General features: G+C 37.5%; 1 protein-coding gene across 1 annotated transcript in view; it reads left to right on the top strand.

The window, feature by feature from the left end:
* LOC121647575 (BTG3 associated nuclear protein) overlaps nt 1–18,997 on the top strand; it is a 35,549-nt gene that overhangs the window by 2,903 nt on the left and 13,649 nt on the right. The window contains exons 5-11 of the mRNA XM_041997117.1: nt 121–210; nt 319–491; nt 1,498–1,737; nt 3,915–4,073; nt 6,278–6,399; nt 7,271–7,342; nt 10,702–10,746. Of these exons, the coding sequence (XP_041853051.1) occupies nt 121–210; nt 319–491; nt 1,498–1,737; nt 3,915–4,073; nt 6,278–6,399; nt 7,271–7,342; nt 10,702–10,746 (901 nt within the window). The remainder of the gene's footprint in view (nt 1–120; nt 211–318; nt 492–1,497; nt 1,738–3,914; nt 4,074–6,277; nt 6,400–7,270; nt 7,343–10,701; nt 10,747–18,997) is intronic.

Here is an 18,997-nt window from a genome sequence, read left to right as displayed (position 1 = left end):
TTGCTTTACAGACTTGCTTCACCTGTTTTTTTTTTACAGTAATCTACAAAAAAAACCAAAATGAAAACTTTTTTCTTATTTATTTGCCAATTATTAGTTTGTTTTGATCTTTTCTTTTAGTGTTGTCCCACAAACAAATGTAATAGTGAACAGGGAACACCAAAAGAGCTCAAGCCAGGAAGACACTCCACTGGAGAATCTGCTTAGCAAGTGAGTAGCCCACTTTTGTAGTGAACTGTATAAAGCTGTAACCAGCTTTTTTTCAGATCAAACAATCAGGGTCTGTCAGTGTTTTACATGAAGTGTTTGTGTTTGCAGCACAGTGACGAGAAAGCGTCAGAACACAATCCTGGTGAAGGTGCCGGGTCCTGAAGAGAGTCAGGAGGAACAGGAAAGTGGCTCGGAGGCCAGTGATACTGTTTCTAATGGTGGTCAGTCAAGTGGTGTTCAAAATGGCCCAAATATCACACTCATCACACTCAATTCAGAAGGTACGACTCCACGCTGCTGATAGACATACAGATCCACACATGCATATTAATCCTTTTTCGTTTTAGCCTGTAAGTGGATATGGACGAATATATCAGCTGTGCTGTGTTTGTTTACAGACACCTTTTGTGAATCCTGACTAACATCATCATTGTCATGAGCACATCTTTCTTTTACTATATCAGAATAAACTGCAGTTTTCATGGCTTATCTGCACCAACATGGCCTTGTGATCTATATCAAAACAGGCAAATCAGCAGTGCACATTAAGTATAGCAAACATCAATGGTCTTTGTGTTAACTCTTCAATGCACAAGGCAGTTTTGGTGGATTATTACCTTGCACTTTGCTCAGACTTCCATTTTTTTTAATTAATGCAGTGTTTTATATGGATTATACGACTTTCTTATCTTCATATATAATGCAAACTAAGCTGTTCTGGTATGTTATTCCTGTCTCTCTTTATTGATGCAAGCTCTGATTGGTTGTTCAAGGTTTTAGAAGATTACTTCAGTGCTTTTGACTGTGCCAAGAATGAATGAGCTCATTTTTGATCGTGCAAACCTAAATGAAGTCCACATTGTTTCTGTATTTGCTGTTATTGTTGGTTGAGTCATTTTTTTTTTGTAAAGTAAAAGGTTTTGGTTAAAGGTTTTGGAAATGTGGTAGTCAGCATTAGATCGATGGTACCATTGGTCTCATGCATTGCTTGTGTGGTATTGTTAATAGCTCACATATGCTGTGAGAAAACAACAGTTTTGGCTGGAATACGCTCACTTCTTTTGTATAACCACATGGGTGCGCTGTTGTATTACGTCACCATACCCAGAGTCTGTACCTTTGTAAAGTGCTTTGCAACCTGTGAACAAAACCTTTCACAGACTGGATGTATTTGGCTAACAGGCTAAGATTTTAACAACTGCCCCACATCACACTGACAACAGATTTACTGAAAGAGAGCTTTGTACTTTGTGTTTGAACAAGAACTGTCCCTCCTCTGTTTAATAGATGATTATCCAGGCGGTACCTGGTTGGGAGACGAGAACAACGCAGAGATGCGAGTTCGCTGTCCAGTGTCTCCTGCTGATATGCTTCATATCAGCACAAACTGCCGCACTGCAGAGAAAATGGCACTGACACTGTTGGACTACCTGTTTCACAGAGAGGTTCAGGCCATGTCAAATCTCTCTGGGCAGGGCAAACATGGAAAGAAGCAACTAGACCCGCTCATGATCTATGGTATTCGCTGTGAGTATTGAAGCTGTAACCTATCACTGCTTACAGGGGTTTGCTTCACTTTATTTCAGATTTGTTTGTTTATTATTCGTAATCAAGGTACACAAAAGTTTCTTATTGAAAACCACCTGGGGTTTAAAAAGTGTTACAGTGCAAAATATAAATGTAAATTGATTTAAAGAATACAAAATTAATTACAGGATAAAATCTTAGAAAATAAGTACTTGGAGAGAGTGCTGTTAACTCCAGCATGAGTCCCATGAAAGAAAACAATATTCCATAACTGGCTTTTATTTACAATTTGGGATTATTGATCAGTGATACAGAGAAAAATGTCTACTTTTCATGTTCATAGGAGCTGCTACAAGATCACTCCATCCATTGTCTATAACTTTTTATTCCAATACAACTGAGCTGATTGCTGCCACAACAGTTGCAAGTGAGCTGTTTGCCATTATGTGATGGTTAAATTGGTAAAATGACCCCTTTAGTAACTGCAAAGCCATTGTCTGGTAATGGCGTGTATCTCATGATCATTACGTGATGATGTCTGTGTTGTTAAAATCAAATTAAAACATTTTGATCTGCAGAAGTTTAAAACTTCCCCCCCCATACAACAATAAATGACCTATCTGAGATTTTCCCACAGTTCATCTCTGTTCCATTACAAAGCCACACTGAATAAGACAGAAATAGACAACAGTCTGTATTCCCAAGGTAGCTAATTACAACATGCATTCATCATTGCTCATAGTCATTAATGTACAACACATTTTAGTACATACCAGACTCTAGATGACATGCACATGTCTAGTAGAAAGATCTGAATGGAGGCAGTCTTAATTTAGTGCAGTCTTTGATTCCTGATTAAGAAAAGTTGAGGCTTAGATGGCAGACAGATTGATCTGTATTCAAGTTCTTTGGTCATATATTTTAAATTTATTGGGTTCATATTACAGTGTTAAGAGAGGCTTTGTCAGCTGCAACCTTTCCTGCAGAGTTCGATTTATACCCCAGAGAATAATTTTTATTTTTTTTTGTAAATATGGTGTATGTGAGCATAAAATGGTTTTAAACTGTCTGGACAGCATGTCACATGATTGGATGGTGCTTGACCACTTGAGTCAGACATTGTGCTTCCCCTTTCTAGTGATCTTCATTTTGTCATTCATTATCAGTGGTGCTTGTGTAAGCATCACTGAAAAATCTTGCTTTTATGCCCCTTTTTGTAACAAAAATCACAGCAGGACAAAAACAATCTTGACTTTTTCCTCTGGGTTTCGGCTTTCTATTTGAACTTTATATAAATGAGTTTGTATTATTGGTTACCTTTTAGGAAGTTTGTATCTGTAGTTACGTGCAGATTTGATCTGACACGGGTATGTAGAGGCTGGAGCAGAGCCAGGTTACTTTTAGGTGACTCATTCTATCTTTCTTAAAATATTGAAAAGTAATGAAGGAACACCTGCCTTTCTTGCCTCTACAGGACCCTTCAGGTGCAAAAAGGCTGGTGTATGCTGTCATCTCCATAACATCACATATCTTTTAACACTCCCTCCTTCTTAATTTCTATCCTTAGGTTGGAAAGGTTGTAACTGCATTGCAAACTTACATAGAAATGAACTGTCAAGTGGTTCTTGCCCTCTTAAACAGTTTAGAATGTGTGGTAGACAGCTACTAAATACACCTGCATATATCTTCAGGGAGCGGGTGAGGGACAGTCCAACCTGTATTAACTTGCCAATGGGTGTGGAGAAGAAAACAGAATCTGACAGAATTTTCCTTCATTTAAAAAAAAAAAAAATTTAGGCATTGGTTACAGATGGAGCAGTTCTATTAAAAATATCTTGTTCTATATCCAGTTACAGTAGACAGCTTTAATTTGTCTAGTTTATATATCTGCTAGTTCAAAGATAGCATTAAGTCTACTTTTACTTTTACCTCTACTTTACTAATGCTTTTGGTATTCAAGTATTATCACAAATTACTTCTAGTGCAAAGGGTAAGCACTATCAAGCATGCTGACAATGTAAAAAGTTTGCTTAAACCTACCATGAAGCTTTCTATACAATTTTTTTTTATAAGATATAGTTTATGCACAACCCTCAGATTTTATTATTATTTAGGATTTCACTCATAACATGTCCACCTTACCTCGTATACCATTTAACTTCTCAATATCCTCACAGGTCACTTATTCCATAAGTTTGGCATCTCTGAGTCGGACTGGTACCGGATCAAACAAAGCATTGATTCAAAGTGTCGGACTGCCTGGAGACGTAAGCAGCGTGGCCAGAGTCTGGCAGTCAAGAGCTTCTCCAAACGAGCACCACGCAGTACATCTGCAGGTAAAGTAGATATATTTATTAGAGAACTGTAAAACTTTGTTTGTCAAAACCATGGCACTAGGTATTTTGCAGCCACATATTTACAGCACATATATGGAGTGCAACTCATTTCCTGTGAATTTTGCTGCGTGTATGCACAGGTATGGCTTTTTCTTCAAACCACTTTTTATGCTTTATATACAGTTTTTCTGTTAAAGACACTACCAGAATGCTACTCTCAGTTGTCTTATTCAGCTTGTAAGCTTTGATACATTTCTGTTGTTCTTTCCTACTTAAACAAGGTGCATAGTTGCGAAAATCAAATACAGACCCACATAGAAAATAATGCCTTATTTTTTTGCTTTGGTAAGAGGCAGCTTACAGCACCGTTGGTTTTTAAGGTTTTGTTTCTTTCAGTGAAGCAGTCCGTGACTTATGGTTGTAAAGCTCTGTTAATCTTGCTGTCAGCAAAATCAGATCTGATTTATTCAACTTTGAACTTGTGCAGAACGAAATATCAAAGTAGCATGTGTGATGTGTTTTCCTTTTTCCAACTTGGAAAGTTCAGTTAGCGTTTACTTAATTGTTATAACAGCTAAAGTTTTATTATGGTTGTGTTCAAAGAGGAGTATAGATAGGCAAAGATTTGTCTATTTTTTTAAATACTGTTTATGGTTTAGTCCACCTAAAGGCTGTTTATAAGTGTTACACAGTGGAAACTGCATGTTGTCATGAGAGCTTCAAGTTACCCAGTTTACTCAGATGTTTTTATGATAAAATGTCTGCTTTGCACCAAAAAAAAAAAAATAAAAAATTAAATAGTCCTGCTTTTCACAGCAAGAAGGTCGCTGGTTCGATTCTCGGCTGGGGGGAGCTTCGAACCTTGAGGGCAGTGGCCTTTCTGTGTGGAGTTTGCATGTTCTCCCCAAGTATGTGTGGGTTCTCTCCGGGTTCTCCGGCTTCTTCCCACCGTCCAAAGACATGCATGTTAGGTTAACTGATGATTCAAAAGTGAGTGAGTGAGTGAGTGAGTGTGTGAATGGTTGTTTGTCCCCTATGTGTTGGCCCTGCGATGGACTGGTGACCTGTCCAGGGTGTACCCTGCCTCTCACCTGTTAATGCTGGGATAGGCTGCAGCTTACCCGCGACCTGTCATGGAATAAGCGGTACAGAGAATGAATGAATAGTCCTGCTTTTCAGGATTTCAATTCATGCATTCAGTCATAAAGAACCCAAAACCTCTTTGTTTCATCTGTATTAAAGCTATTTCATGATCTGAGCCCAAAGTGCAGCAGATGTTCAGAATCTGCACACAATGCCTGCTGTCCTTCCGTCCCTGTGAGCTATCACCTCTCACCTCTGACCAGGGAAAAGTTTGACTGCAGGGGAAACCCAAATATCCTGTGAATACACACAAGGGGTGGATTGTCAGGCCCTGCCTTTTTAGGCCACACACACCCCTGAGTATTCAACACAAATACTCGTTCAGATGGCGTATCCACCAGCAGAGTGAACAGCCATTGTGTCCTTAATCAAATTATATGTTAATGGTTTGAAAGGATGCAGTTCTTCTGATTTTAAAATCATAATTTATCAACAAACCATTACATACAGACCAGCTATTTAGCCTTCACAAGCCACCGGACTTTTCACTCCTCATTTTGTAAATGAAAGTGGAGAGAATTATGTACATGATATAGACCACAGCTATAAAAATGAAAGATTTATAAAAATGAAAACTAAATTTTCCTGTAACGTTCAGGCATCTCTTGTTTGCAATATTAATCTACTTTCTCCTAAACAGTGTTTTTTAATGTCTTTTTATTCTGATATCTTACAAGAAATGGTGTGGTTTTGTGTCGGTGTCTCACCCGATTATATATCTTTGGGTTGGCGTGGATTTGTAGGTATTGATGAAAGGCCCATGACACATGGATTAGTGGGTGTTTAGACTGAATACTTGAGTTTATGTTGGCCTGCTCGGTTGAATGGACCTTGAAAATCCCTCTTGTATATTTAGGTACTGATTGAATGAAAACAAGACATCACCCAGCAACTGTCATGGAAATTAGCCAGATTGTGTTTTTATAAAGGTTTATTATGGCTTTTTCTGTAACTGTGTTGGCAGTGTCTGTTCTAGAGACTTTGTCTTAATTTATTTTTGTTTTGGAATCAGTTGTGTTTTATTTTTCACAACTGAGCCGACTGCTTGTCGTCCTGTGCAGAGGAAAACATTACAGATGAGGCGGCCCACATTGAGACTGCTACCCAGCAGACCTTGCACTACGCGCTGGCCAATCAGCAGGTCCAGTTCCACCGCATTGGTGAAGACGGCCAAGTTCAGGTGGTGAGTTTCATAACCCAGTCTCCATCTAAATCCATAACAATACAATTTTATTTATTGACAGCAGATTTGTTTTCCTCTTTACAATATTTTTCTTACATGTATTTTAACCTTATCTTTTCCTCTTTTTCCCCACTGATTACTTGTAAGAGTTTCATAGAGTACAAATACTAATGTACTGGAACAGTGGCATTTAAACCATTCTTGGGAAAAATAGATCAGCTTAAATCAATGAAGGAGTAAATCGTGCTTAGTGCTGGGCTGGTTTTGAACCGATGTTGTGGCTGTACGTCCCATTCAGGCTCACTTCAACATGATGGTTGTGCTGTTTAAGAGATTCCCTGAAATCACCCAAATATTTAATTTAATGCACAGCAGAGGGCTAATTAAATTGCCCTAATCATAGATAAAGGTTTTGAGGTTATATTGAATCTTAGTTTTAAGTTTAAAGTTTTAGTCTATAAATGCAGACAACAGCTAGTGTTGTCTGTCACTGCTGGGGTACGTTCAACATGGAGTTCTTTTCTTTGTGTATGAATTACAAAAGCAAATTTACCAACTAAAGAAAGCTAATGTTGATTATTAACATGGTTTGACTGAAAAAAATTGAACAACCACTCACGCCGATGCACACCTGGAATAATGACTGGTCTGCAAAGCTCATTTCATACACTACCAGTCAAAAGTTTGGACACACTTTCTCATTAGATTTAATGGGGAAGCCTTTAATTGTTATTGCCAGAATTCTCTCTTCTTGAAATCAAGCTTTATAACTGTTCTATAATTATGAGCAGATGTTCCCGAAATGATGATTGCTTCTTCAGATTTGTGTAATTCTTCCTGCCTCAGTTGCTGTCCTTTATATGCTTTGCAGATTCCACAGGGTCAGTTGCACATTGCCCAGGTACCACAAGGAGAAGAGGTGCAGATCACACAGGACAGTGAGGCAAGTGTTGATATGTGCACACGAGAGAGAGGAAAGAAAACAGTTCACCAGTTTTCTTGAACTGTCATTGTTGGCATATTGAATTTTTCAAGAAATATGTAACTCAAAATCAATTGTCTGCAAACTAAATATAACTTACAGTTAATTCATGCTTAATGTTTGTGGGAAAGAAAATGAGTGGCATCTGCATTGCTGTGGGGAATGCCAGTTTGTGGATGGTTTGTAATTTGGTTGACTTATGACTATATAGTGTCTGGTGTTCTTTGACTGCTTTAAAATTATCTTTAATATTCATATGAACTTGAAGATTCATGCCTCATCCATCAGATTTATTTTATTTTGTCGGTTAGAGGACTTGTTATTCTTCTTTTATTTTTCCAATAAAACTTTGAGACTGAAGTTTGAAGAAACCAAAGCAATTTTTCTGTTGGAGTGGCGGGAAGCATTGAAAAGAAGTAGCTAATCTGTCTGTGGGAGGATTTCTATTGTTACTGTTGCTTTTCATCCTGTAAGAGAAAGTGGAAAGTTTGACCAGCGGTTAAGATTATTTTCTACGGTTTTGGGATGTGGACGGTAAAACAAAATGAGAATAACTCTGTGAAGAAAGAGGAAAAAAAATGTTAATACCCAAGTGCTTGACGTTTCCAACCCTTGGGAAGTGAGATATGAGTTGCATAATCCACGGCATTGTTTGAAAATGGAAGGATTTATGTCAGTTGATTGGATATTTTTGAGAAGTTATTAATCATCATTTGAATTGTTTCCTGAACTAAATTGGTTGGGTTTGGCAAGTGTAACAAAATATAATCAAATAGACTAATTTAGCATTAATTTTCATTAATAAATTTGCTTTGCATTGAAAATATTATGGATTGTTCTCTCTGCCATATTGTATAAGGGGTTTTATAACAACTGCAGATAGGGAGGGAGATGTGTAGATATGATGGTGGCTTTGGGTGGAGTGTGTGAACTTTTTATCCACTGGATCAACAACTCGCAAAAGCCAAATTTATGTAGAGTGAATAGAAATGTCCTGTTACCTTGTTAAATGCTTTATTGGCACCCTGTGATGCAGGTTAATAATTTGAGATTGAGGAGAGATATTGATTGGGGTAAATAATTTAATTTGTTTTGTTCTTTTAGTGGAGGCCTGTCTGATTGGGGTGGATTAAAATAAGAAGTCACTGTTTCTATTATTGTTGTCAAAGCTTTTCAAATGATTTTAGGTTTATGTTCATTAATAAAAGGAGTCTGTAGCTAACAAGATTAATTTGATCTTTCTTTGGTTTAAATGAGATCGTTATCACAGCTCTGTTTATCTGGTGGGTGGTATTTTGTACTCTAAATTTTAACTAGTTTGTTGAGTAATGCTGAAGGTGTGTGCCAAATCTGTTTGTAGAATTCAGCAGGAAAAGAACAAAAAGAAATGAGGCCCAGGTGACTTATTGTTTGGCATTTTAAGAAAGGCTTTATGGAGTTTGTTGTTTCTTTAAACAGTTGGTAAGTTCAGATTTTTTGGTCTTTTTTCCTATTCTAGTAGGGTTTGCTAAATATTTTCCCTTCAAATGTTTTGATATCTCATCTGTTGGATGATAAACTGTCTTTTTATGAATGATTTGTTCCAGTTGGAGTTTGCTGTCCCTAAGTACAAATAAAATTCGATCATTAGGGTCTGTACAACAACTGCCTGAAAGTACTTTAATCCTTCAAACTGGTTCTACAATTACATTTCTTTATTTTTTTGTCTGGGTGATGAAATATAATTTATACAAATTTCATTACAGCGCATAATGAAACCTGCCAACCAGGACTCTACTTAGAGAGAAACGTCTCTATGAAAGTCATTATTTAATTACATCAATTTCTCATACAGCATTCAGATTTATAAATGTTTTATTAAAAGTTCAGATTGTAAGCTAGTTTACCTCTACATAAAGGAATAAATCCATTAAATCAGTTAAATAATTGAGCTAGGAATCATTACCATTTACAGGATGTGCCTTTTGAGCGTTGCATGTTCCTGTTGGTCGATGAAAACAGTATTGTGTTCCCAAGCAGTACCTAAAAACATTCTGTTAAGACATGAAAGCAAAAGTTTCAGTCAAATCTGTTTTTGTTTATACAGTATATCTAACGGCTTATGCAGAGGGCTGTGTTTCCACATAAAGCTCAAGTGACTCATGTCTCTCATCAGACCTTAATGCATGCACACACAACCTGCTCATAAAATCATAATTCAGCTCATACCAAGACACTAACTGCATAAGAGGAATTCCTGCATCAGCATCAATGTTAATGATTTTTCAAGGATGCTGCAGAGAGATTTATTTCAAGATGCCAGGCTGTGTGCACATGTACATGTAATCAAATACTGTAAATGATGCATGCCATACATGTGTGACAGATTGACATTTGTGCTAAAGCAATTGACACCTTAACCAAGTGTTTTTCTCATTTCTTAGAGAGAGAGAGAGAGAGAGAAACTGAGTAAATTGGAGGCAGGAAACCTCTAAGCTTTTCCTGTTCTTTGTGTCTGAGCCCAGATCTTTTTTTCCTCTCTTCTTCTTCCTATTTCATGATATTTGTTTTTTTTTTTCTTTTTTTTGGAGTTCAAAGCCTAGCAACAAAATCCCTCTTCTGCCAACTGCCACTCAAAGAATGTGTTTTCATGAGGAATAGGCCTCTTTTATCACAGAAATTGGTTTTAATGTGCTTGCAAAGGAAATGAGCTGTTTCAGGGATTGCACTGCTCTCTGGCTTCATGACAGCTCAGACAGTATTGCATGTATATATTAAATGCAATTAGCAAAAGAAAAACGTAAACTTGAGGCTGGCTCGGATGACGTCCTTTCCTCATATGTTTCTGTTAACATCACTGCAGGCTTCCAGATTTTTTTTAGAATAGTCACTACATTGTAAGCAGATTAATTTTGTTTACATAAGCCTCAGTTTAGCCAGAAATAATACAGCTGTTGACTTGAATACAAATGCATATCATTCAGTTCTTATTATGAATAGTGTAAACACTGCCAACTTCTCCATGCTGTGTAAGTCAGTGCTGCCTGTGCATGCAGGGATAGGCAGAGATGTCAACGATGACATTCTGCATTTAATTGATCAGGAGATCTGCTTAAAACTGTTTGACTTGCATCACCTTGTGACAAAGTTATTAACTTGCCACGCTGGTTTATGCTAATAGAGGGCCAAACAAGCAAATTGGATGTGGTATTTTTTCTCATTTCTTTATATATTTATTAGTTTTTCTTTATGGGTTTACTTGTGCAGTTTAAACTGGCAATCTGAATGTGCACACAGTGATGCATCAGTAGGTAAACTAATATGTCCTTTTTTCATTTTAGGGGAACCTCCAAATTCACCAGGTGCATGTTAGTCAGGATGGACAGGTAAGAGTGCATTTGTTATAAACTAAGCAGATGTTATAAAACAACCATTAATCCATAATTTCAGTTATTAAATGCATGACAGCATGATTGGAATCAAACCTTTGCTGTGATGGTTAAAGCTACAGTATGATCTTTAAGCTTCGTTTAATCTTGGTGCAACACCTTATTGATATTTGACATTAATTTACTCTAAGTTATATATATATATATATATATATATATATATATATAATATAATTTTTTTCATTTACTTTTTATTTTATTTATTTTTCTCTTTGCAATTTTATCCCTCAGCATGCTCTTCTATTTAGTTAGACATAATAAACACATGGTCATGTGAAAAATAACTGACACCCTCACATATTAAGGCCAAGTTTAAAACAAAAATAAAACCAAAAAAAAAAAAAATTCTTCTACATACCTGGTTATAAAATTAGCAGGGCTTAAAGTATTCTGGCATCATTCCTGATCTCAATCACAGTTAAGTTCTACAACAGTACCATTAGAAAAAGACTTTCAAATATGGCTTGTTTGAAAGGGTAAAAAGTAAAATGTGAGGCCATCCGTAGGACAGCTAAAGCTCGGCCCAAACTGGGTCCTACAACCAGACAGCGATTCTAAGCACTGGAAAGTGACTTTTGTAGAAACAAAACCAGTTTGATTCTACAAGAAGAAGTTGTACTTTTGGAGATACCTGATTGTACACAAGTTAAAAATGTGCAACCAACAGCCCCTAACAGCTCTTACTCATGGATACATACACCTACACACTCCCACTAATGGTTTTCGTGTCCCTGCTGTCTGTGATATTCGTTCACTACTCTTCCCTCCTCCTTTTTTTGTCTTTGGACTGGAGGTCCTTCCTGTTTTTCTGTTCTTTCCTCTGGGATCCAAATTGAGTCTCGATCAAAGCCGAGCTGGTCTGTGTACGACCGTTGCAGGCCACATATGGATGCCTGTAGACGGCTATAATTTCTCATTCATGATCTGATCCTGTTTGTCTAGAAGCAAGGATTTAGGGAAGGAAATTCTGTCTCACGCTGGCTGTCTGCTGGTGATTCTGTTTTCTGTTATTTTGGAACAACAGGTGTTTTATGTAACAGCTGTAAAAGGTTGTTTTGTCATGAATGGGGCTACACATATTCACTGTTGGAGTCAGCGCTAAAAATATACATTGTTATTTGTTCCTAAAGATGATGAATCACATGCTTTCTTTAAGCGAAAGAAGTCAGTGAGTCACTGACCCCTCTTCAGTTCATATTATGCTACATTTATAACCACACTAGCATCATGTTGGCAGGGTGGTGTTGCCAAAACAGTTGACTACAATCTGTTCAAAATTGGATATAATTGATATACAGCATCATTTTACATTTACTCAGCAATCACTGCAGAGTGTAAAATGGCAACATAACTTTCCAGATTAAATTAGATTAAATTTCAATGTCTCTGAGGTATTATACAATACACCCTCACATACACAGCCTCTTTTGTTTGAAGGCACCATACACATAACTACTTACTGTCACGGTTTTTACTGCCTCATATCCAATAAGAGGAATAATATTTCTCTGTAGATATGCCAGTAAGGAGACTTGAGAAGCTTGATGACATATTGAAAGTAAAAACCTATTTATCCAGTTTGTAAATGTATCTTTTTTTTTTTATTTGCTAAGTAGTAAAGGAGATTATAAGGTCAATACTTTTTAAGGAACAAATTGAACTCTAATGATAGACTCAAAAATTAAGCTCATCATCTCTAATTTTCTATAATATGTAAAAGAGATGGAGAGGAGTTGCAAACCACCCACCAACTGGAGCCGTGTGCTTTCAGCAGCTCAGTCCTTCGTTTTATAGTCTGATTATGATCTCAATCATTTAGTTGCCTTATAAGTTCAAGATGCTATTGGCCATCTTTGTGTGCAAACATTTATTATGTGTAAATACATCTGCATTATATGGGGATTTTTGTGTTTTTTTTTTTTATTGTTGATTGCTTGTTAAGCTCTGTGCATTTTTTTCATTTCGCTGAGGTAGTCGCCACATATCTTCACGCCCTCTCTTCCTCACATGCTCAAACACACATGTATGCTCATGTCCTTGGATGACTTGCTTGCTGAGCCTGACAGCAGCATTCCTCTGTCTCTCTTTAGGATCTTAAACAAGTTTTGGCCCGAGTTTGGCTTAGATTTTGTGCCACGGTACACATTTCCAGCAGTTATTTGTATGAGTTCATGAACTACTCTTGCAGATTTCCATCTGCTCTGTCAGGTTTAGCTGCTCTGTGAGGTTTATGCCTGGGCATAGGCATTTTGCATTAACAAATTAACACAGCCTGAAGCTATAATTTCTGATGTGTTAGCCTTAGTTTTTTGCTAAACAGACACCACCGTGTCCCACGGTATGGGAACTAAAGACTGAAGCAAGGCCTCTGTTCGCTTTGCAGTGTCTGGAAGTTGAGTCCAGTAAAAATGTATTTTCCTCTTTTTTTCTGAAGCTCATACTTTATATTTGCTTTGGCAATATATATTTAACTTTGCACATTTAGTCAGAACAACTTATTCTTTGAACCTCTTGATGCAGGTCGACTTGTTCATACACATGCAGTTGAACACATCAATAGCAGTGTCTGTTATCTTCATATTTTCATAGAACAAAGACCCTTAAAAAGGGCAAAGCAACTTTAAATCAACCAGTGCATCTAATAAAAACCCCCAAAAATCACATAGATACTCACAGGAAATTGGTTAAAAGCAAGCATGATAGTAGCATTAGCACTTATTCAAGGAGATAAATCACTTGGAGCAGGTTTGGTACAAATAACACACAAATCTAATGTAATGCCCTTATCATGACTGCTCTAGTGTATCTTGGAACAGAGTTCCTTTGGAATACAAGACAAACAATAAAAAGCTGATGTTTTTCTTATGTATGTTTTCTTAAATGTTTTAATTTATTTAGATTACACAGACTTAAATGAATTAGTCCATGCATGATGTCACTACTTTTGTAATTTGGCAGAATGCTGCTGAACTTATGTTGGTGTAACCTGGCGTTCACACCCTACCAGTCCTCTCTTTCTTTGTTTTTCTGAGACTATTTCCTCCTCTTTTTTTTTTTATTTTTCCTGTGGTAAACTTGTGGTTATGCCTGTCTTTTAAATGCCATACCAAGTTGCTTCAGAGTACATTAACTATCACATGTGGCCCCTCGGGTCAAATCTTGGCTTCATTTAGATCCACTACCTAAAACAAAAATTGTCACATTCTTAGGCTTTTTCCAGCTTCAAACAGATCTTTTTTCACTATATGACTTCTTCAAGGATCTTGTAAGCTGTGAGCATGCTTCTTTGTTGTCATGTTTGTGTCATTTTGCAGGATTTAATCCACTGAGATCAAATGCCAAAATCCACACTGATGTGGCCTGACTGGCATTCCTCTGCCAGAGCTTTGTTCATTATGTGGATGTATCTGGCCAGAGACTTAATACTCCAACAGCATTGCCAAAATTTCAATTAAAGTATTGTTTTTCAAAGAGAAGATGAGTCAAAATCTAGCTATAGAAAACTGAACATATAGTAGGAGCAAAATGACAATTATCTTTCCCCACTGGGAGCGGGTGCAGATAGTTGCTTGTTTAATTATTTGTTTTGGTGCCAAATCAGTATTCTGGTCATGGGACATGTAATTAGTTCTTATAATGTCAACAGACAGTGCTGACATCTCCCTGCATTGTTTTTATATTCTAGGTTTCCCCAGCTACAATAACATTATATGATGAAGAGTAATGTTTATTATTTAGTTTAGGTTTTCCAGAGTTTGTGGCGCTCAGTTCGTCATTGTTTTCCCAGCTTAATTCCAGATGATAATCTGTTTGGGCCTATTCCAACTAATATTCTTTCATGTATCACATTTTTTGTCTTGGGGGGGGGAGAGTAAACACAAGATTAACTACTACAAAGTAAAGTATAGATATTTATGTGTTGTCTTGCGTTATCACTAAGACCATTCTGCATAGACCAAACTGCATTTTTAGAGAGATTTCACGTTTGTATTAACAAATACTCCTGAAACTAGTGCTTTTGTTTTGTAAAATGTAGTGTTCAAAATGTTCTTTGTTGTGCTTTTCCAGTAGTCTGCCATTATTATTCATGCTGTACACAAAGTAAAATAGTAATAAGCATATTTTTCTTCTTTTTATAATGTTCCATAACAAATGTGAATTTTTTTAGCAAAAACATTTGTCAATGGACTTTGGAGCCTAAATAAAGGACAGTTAAAAATTGGATCCAGCATCTTGAAGAAATAGATGTTCTTGTTGCCGAGGAGACAGGCTGTTTTAAAATGTTGAAAGGGCTGCAGACTGACCTCTGTGTTGTATACACTGTGTCAATCTATCATCATCTCTATAGCCACTAAAGGCTGTTTCAACAGAGCAGTGTGTGGAACACATCTCACTAGTCACTTTGTGTATTTGTCTAAGGGCTCATGTAGACAACAAATTTTTGTAGTATGGCTTCAGATTTTTGTGTCTGTTTCCATGTGAATCTTTGGCAACTGAACTCTGGACTTACTGCAACTGTGCCAGTTGAAAGTTATCACTAAAGTGGTCCGAAGTTCCCCATAAAACCCTCTAATGCAAACGGAAGAAAGAAGGCAGACCCATGAAACTATAAAATAAGTAGTCTTTTACTGCACTCCCTGTCTTTCATAGCCTCTTATCTAGTGCCCTCCTCTCTGTGCTGTGATCTTACCCTGTGCTGATGCAGACCAAATGGGGGATTGGAAGATGAAAGGAGTGAGTGATGAGAAGGAGGGGAGAGGGAGAAAATAAGGGGTAGAGGAAAGTAAAAAGAAAGAGGCTGTCTGGAAGACACGTCTTGTCCCATCGAAGATTAAAAACTAATTCCAGCTGAGCTAAAAATCGCACAAAAACTGGTAGTAATTTGGTACCAGGTGCAGCGTAAAAACACAATTTAGGACTGTACCCTGGATTGCTGAAGCTTTGCTTGGCTCAGACAGTGGCCTCAGATGACCTCTTTTTTTCTTACCACTCTTTGCTGTCAGTCTGGTTTGTTAATACAGGCAATTCACAGAATATTCAGACCCCATTTCCAGATTTATTTATTTCAATGTTTTGTTTTAAATGTGTAGCTGTATTTAAAATGACTACATAATCAAATTATATCTGTATAAGTGTAGACTAGCCTGTGGAAGCCTTTTCTGGCAGCAGTTGCATTTGAGGGTCTTTTTAGGTAGGTTTACCTTTCACTATTTGGATTTGGACAGCCTGTGCTAAACACATCAGTGCTCAAACACTCACTCCATGACACAGAGATTATTAATTTGCAACATTTTGATCCAAATTGGATCTTTGTCAGGTCAAAAGTTTTGGCAGTTTGTTCCATTTTTCAGGGACAGTCAAAGGCTTTATCTAAGCCACTTTAACTCAAGATCCTGGGAATTAGGCAGAGTTTACAGTTCTTCTTCATGCTGACAGGTCTCATAGAGCCTGTGGTTGAGAAGTAACCCCATGGTGATATCCTGCCACAGCAATACTTCACTGCAGGAATGGTGTTAGTAAAATAATGAGAAGTTTTTGGGGTTTGCCAGAAATGGGACTTGGAGTTCTTCCACAGAGCTCAGTTTTTGTCTCATCTAACCTGAAAATCTCTGGAGTAATTTCAGTGCCATATGGCAAACTCCAAGCGGGCTGTCATGTATTTTACACAAGAGTTGTTAGTGTGTAGCCACTCTGCCATACAGACCTAATTGATGGAGCGGTTCCATCTTTGCAGAAGGGTCCTGGAGATCTGTCAAAGTGGCAGTGAGGTTCTTGGTTACCTCTCTGACTAAGGTCCTTTTCGCATGGTTCTCAGTTTTACATGTTGGCCATCTATACGAGCAGTCCTTGTTGTTCCAGACTTTTTTTGAGAACACTGTGCTCCTGGTTTACCTAAAATTTAAAAACTGGTTTTTAAACATGCTCTGATATGAGCCTTGACACAGTTGACTGTTGGAACTTGGAATCATATGCAAGCAGGTATGTGGAGTTTTAAACTATGTTCAACCAACTGAAAGATGGATTACTGGACTGAAAATGGGGAATTAAATAAGCTATAGCCACAGAAGTCATTGCATGTTGAAAAGGGCTGAATGCCAAAAAGAAATTCTCCCCTTTCGACCACACAATATCTTTTAATGACAGTCCTTTTCTGTATTAACACCCAGAGCTGCCATCTATGGAAAATCAGTGTGTCCTTTTTCTGCAGGACAAGTAAATTCTGGTAGTAAATTGTCTATTATACACCTGAGTAAATCATATTTATAAAAAAAAACACTACTTCCAGGAGAAACAACATATGATGCATATTATTATAGTTGTTCTCTATCTTATAGTTAGACCTATTTGATGGATCCCGGCAGCAGATATCTAACACTACAATCAGATTTGGGCTGACACAATCCTTCAGTAGATGTGGCCCTGGGAGTGTAAATTGATGGTTAAAAAAAAGAGGTCTGTGAAAATTATTTACAAAAGCAGGAAATGAGAGAATGGATCCAATAACACCTACAGAGAAGCAGATAATGGTAAATCCCAACTGAGGAACCTGACACATCTCAAGAGAGCTGTAAGGCTTTACCAAATTCACTGATCCTGTCAACAGCCTGCATCGTTTATCGATGATGGACTTGAATGTCAGCCATCAAGAGCTTAAGATGTGTTTCTCTAATGTCTGAACACAACCCCACCACTTCATTTCCTTTCTATAGTTGAACTTGTGCCACCCTTTCTTGTCAGCACATGTTTCTGTGCATCTGTTGCACCATTCCAAGTGACACTGTTCATGGTCAGTGTGGGAACTGAGTCACAGAACAGAGTCCAGCTCGGCACTTGTCCCACTTGCCTTGTTGCCAGGATTTGTAAGAACTGCACCTGGAAGAAAACAATACTTTTTATGTTCAAGTAAGATGAAAAAACAAGACAATCTTAATCAAATGAAGCCTATAACATAACTGAGTTGAAGAGATAACAGATGGATTGTTGTTTTTTACCTCATGTTGTACTTCAAGTGCTGATGTTCTTGTTTGTGTGAAAACAACCAGAGACATCAGCTACACTGACAAAACTCTGGCAATGTTAAGACTGTTGGTGTGGATTTGTTATTTCTAAACACAAAGCAGATGAGCAATGTAGAGGCTTAACCTCATAATATTGGGGTGCAATATGTGGTGGAGTCAGACTGCTGGCCTGGGTTTTTCACTTGGTCTCTTTCTCTTTTTACTTAAGAATTTTGCTTCTGATGTGTGATTTGCTTCTAATGTGTAATTCACAGCATTCAGAGAGGATGAAATGAAATGAAAAGATAAAAAGATGATGCTTTATGACCAATCTTTTGTATAAGTGGGATCAACCTAAAAATTCAAGGATTTAGATGGTGGCTGACGTATCAAAGGAGTGTTTTGTGTCCTCATGGCTTTATAGCCTGGAGAGAAAGAGTCAAAGATGAGGAAATTCTTTAGTTCTAACTGTGAATGTGGGCACACATGTTTGTGAGTCAGCTTTTCAGAATAATGCAGATAAGGGTACCCCCACGTAGGTTTCTTTTGTCTTTATAGGCATAGTTGAGGTTGCTGGATAAGTAAGAGAGACCAGATGTATTTCAATGTGAGTCATCATCATCATCATCATCATCATCGACCTGATATGACCCAGAACACAGAGCTCCATCATCAGCTTCATTGCCGCTTGTGAATTGACTCCTGATTGGTTATAACCAGTCTCAGATAGCATTGTTGTCATTCCCACCACCCATCTTTCTGAATGTTAATGTGATTGTGAAACAGAGAAAAATTAAGATAAATGGAGATGGGAGTTGACCCAAATATCATCCTACTCATGCTCGAAAGCGTGCTGGCAGCTGTGAAAATGAATGTGCCCAATAAATCTGATATCTTAATGAGTTAAAGAATCCAGTGAGCTACATACTGATTTGGATGATGGATGCAGTCCACAGAAGATCTAACCCAGAAATGTTGAGCTTCTGGCTGCGGTTTTATCAAAGGTGCTGAATGTGTTTGAGTTTGCTTCAAGAGCCGTTCTTTGGAGGTTTAAGTTTAGGTCAGGCAGTCACAATGCGTTTCGTACTGTGATGCTATTTCCAGTCCATTTCTCTTATTTACTGTTATTTGAAGTGCCAGAACTGAAAGCCGAAATAAGTTTCAGGAAAGGGATGTTTGATTTAAGAAAT

The sequence above is a fragment of the Melanotaenia boesemani genome, chromosome 10 (assembly GCF_017639745.1).
Source record: "Melanotaenia boesemani isolate fMelBoe1 chromosome 10, fMelBoe1.pri, whole genome shotgun sequence".
NCBI classification, from domain to species: Eukaryota; Metazoa; Chordata; class Actinopteri; order Atheriniformes; family Melanotaeniidae; genus Melanotaenia; species Melanotaenia boesemani.
Note: the sequence above shows the minus strand (reverse complement) of the source record. Positions and strands in the feature narration are given on the sequence as shown.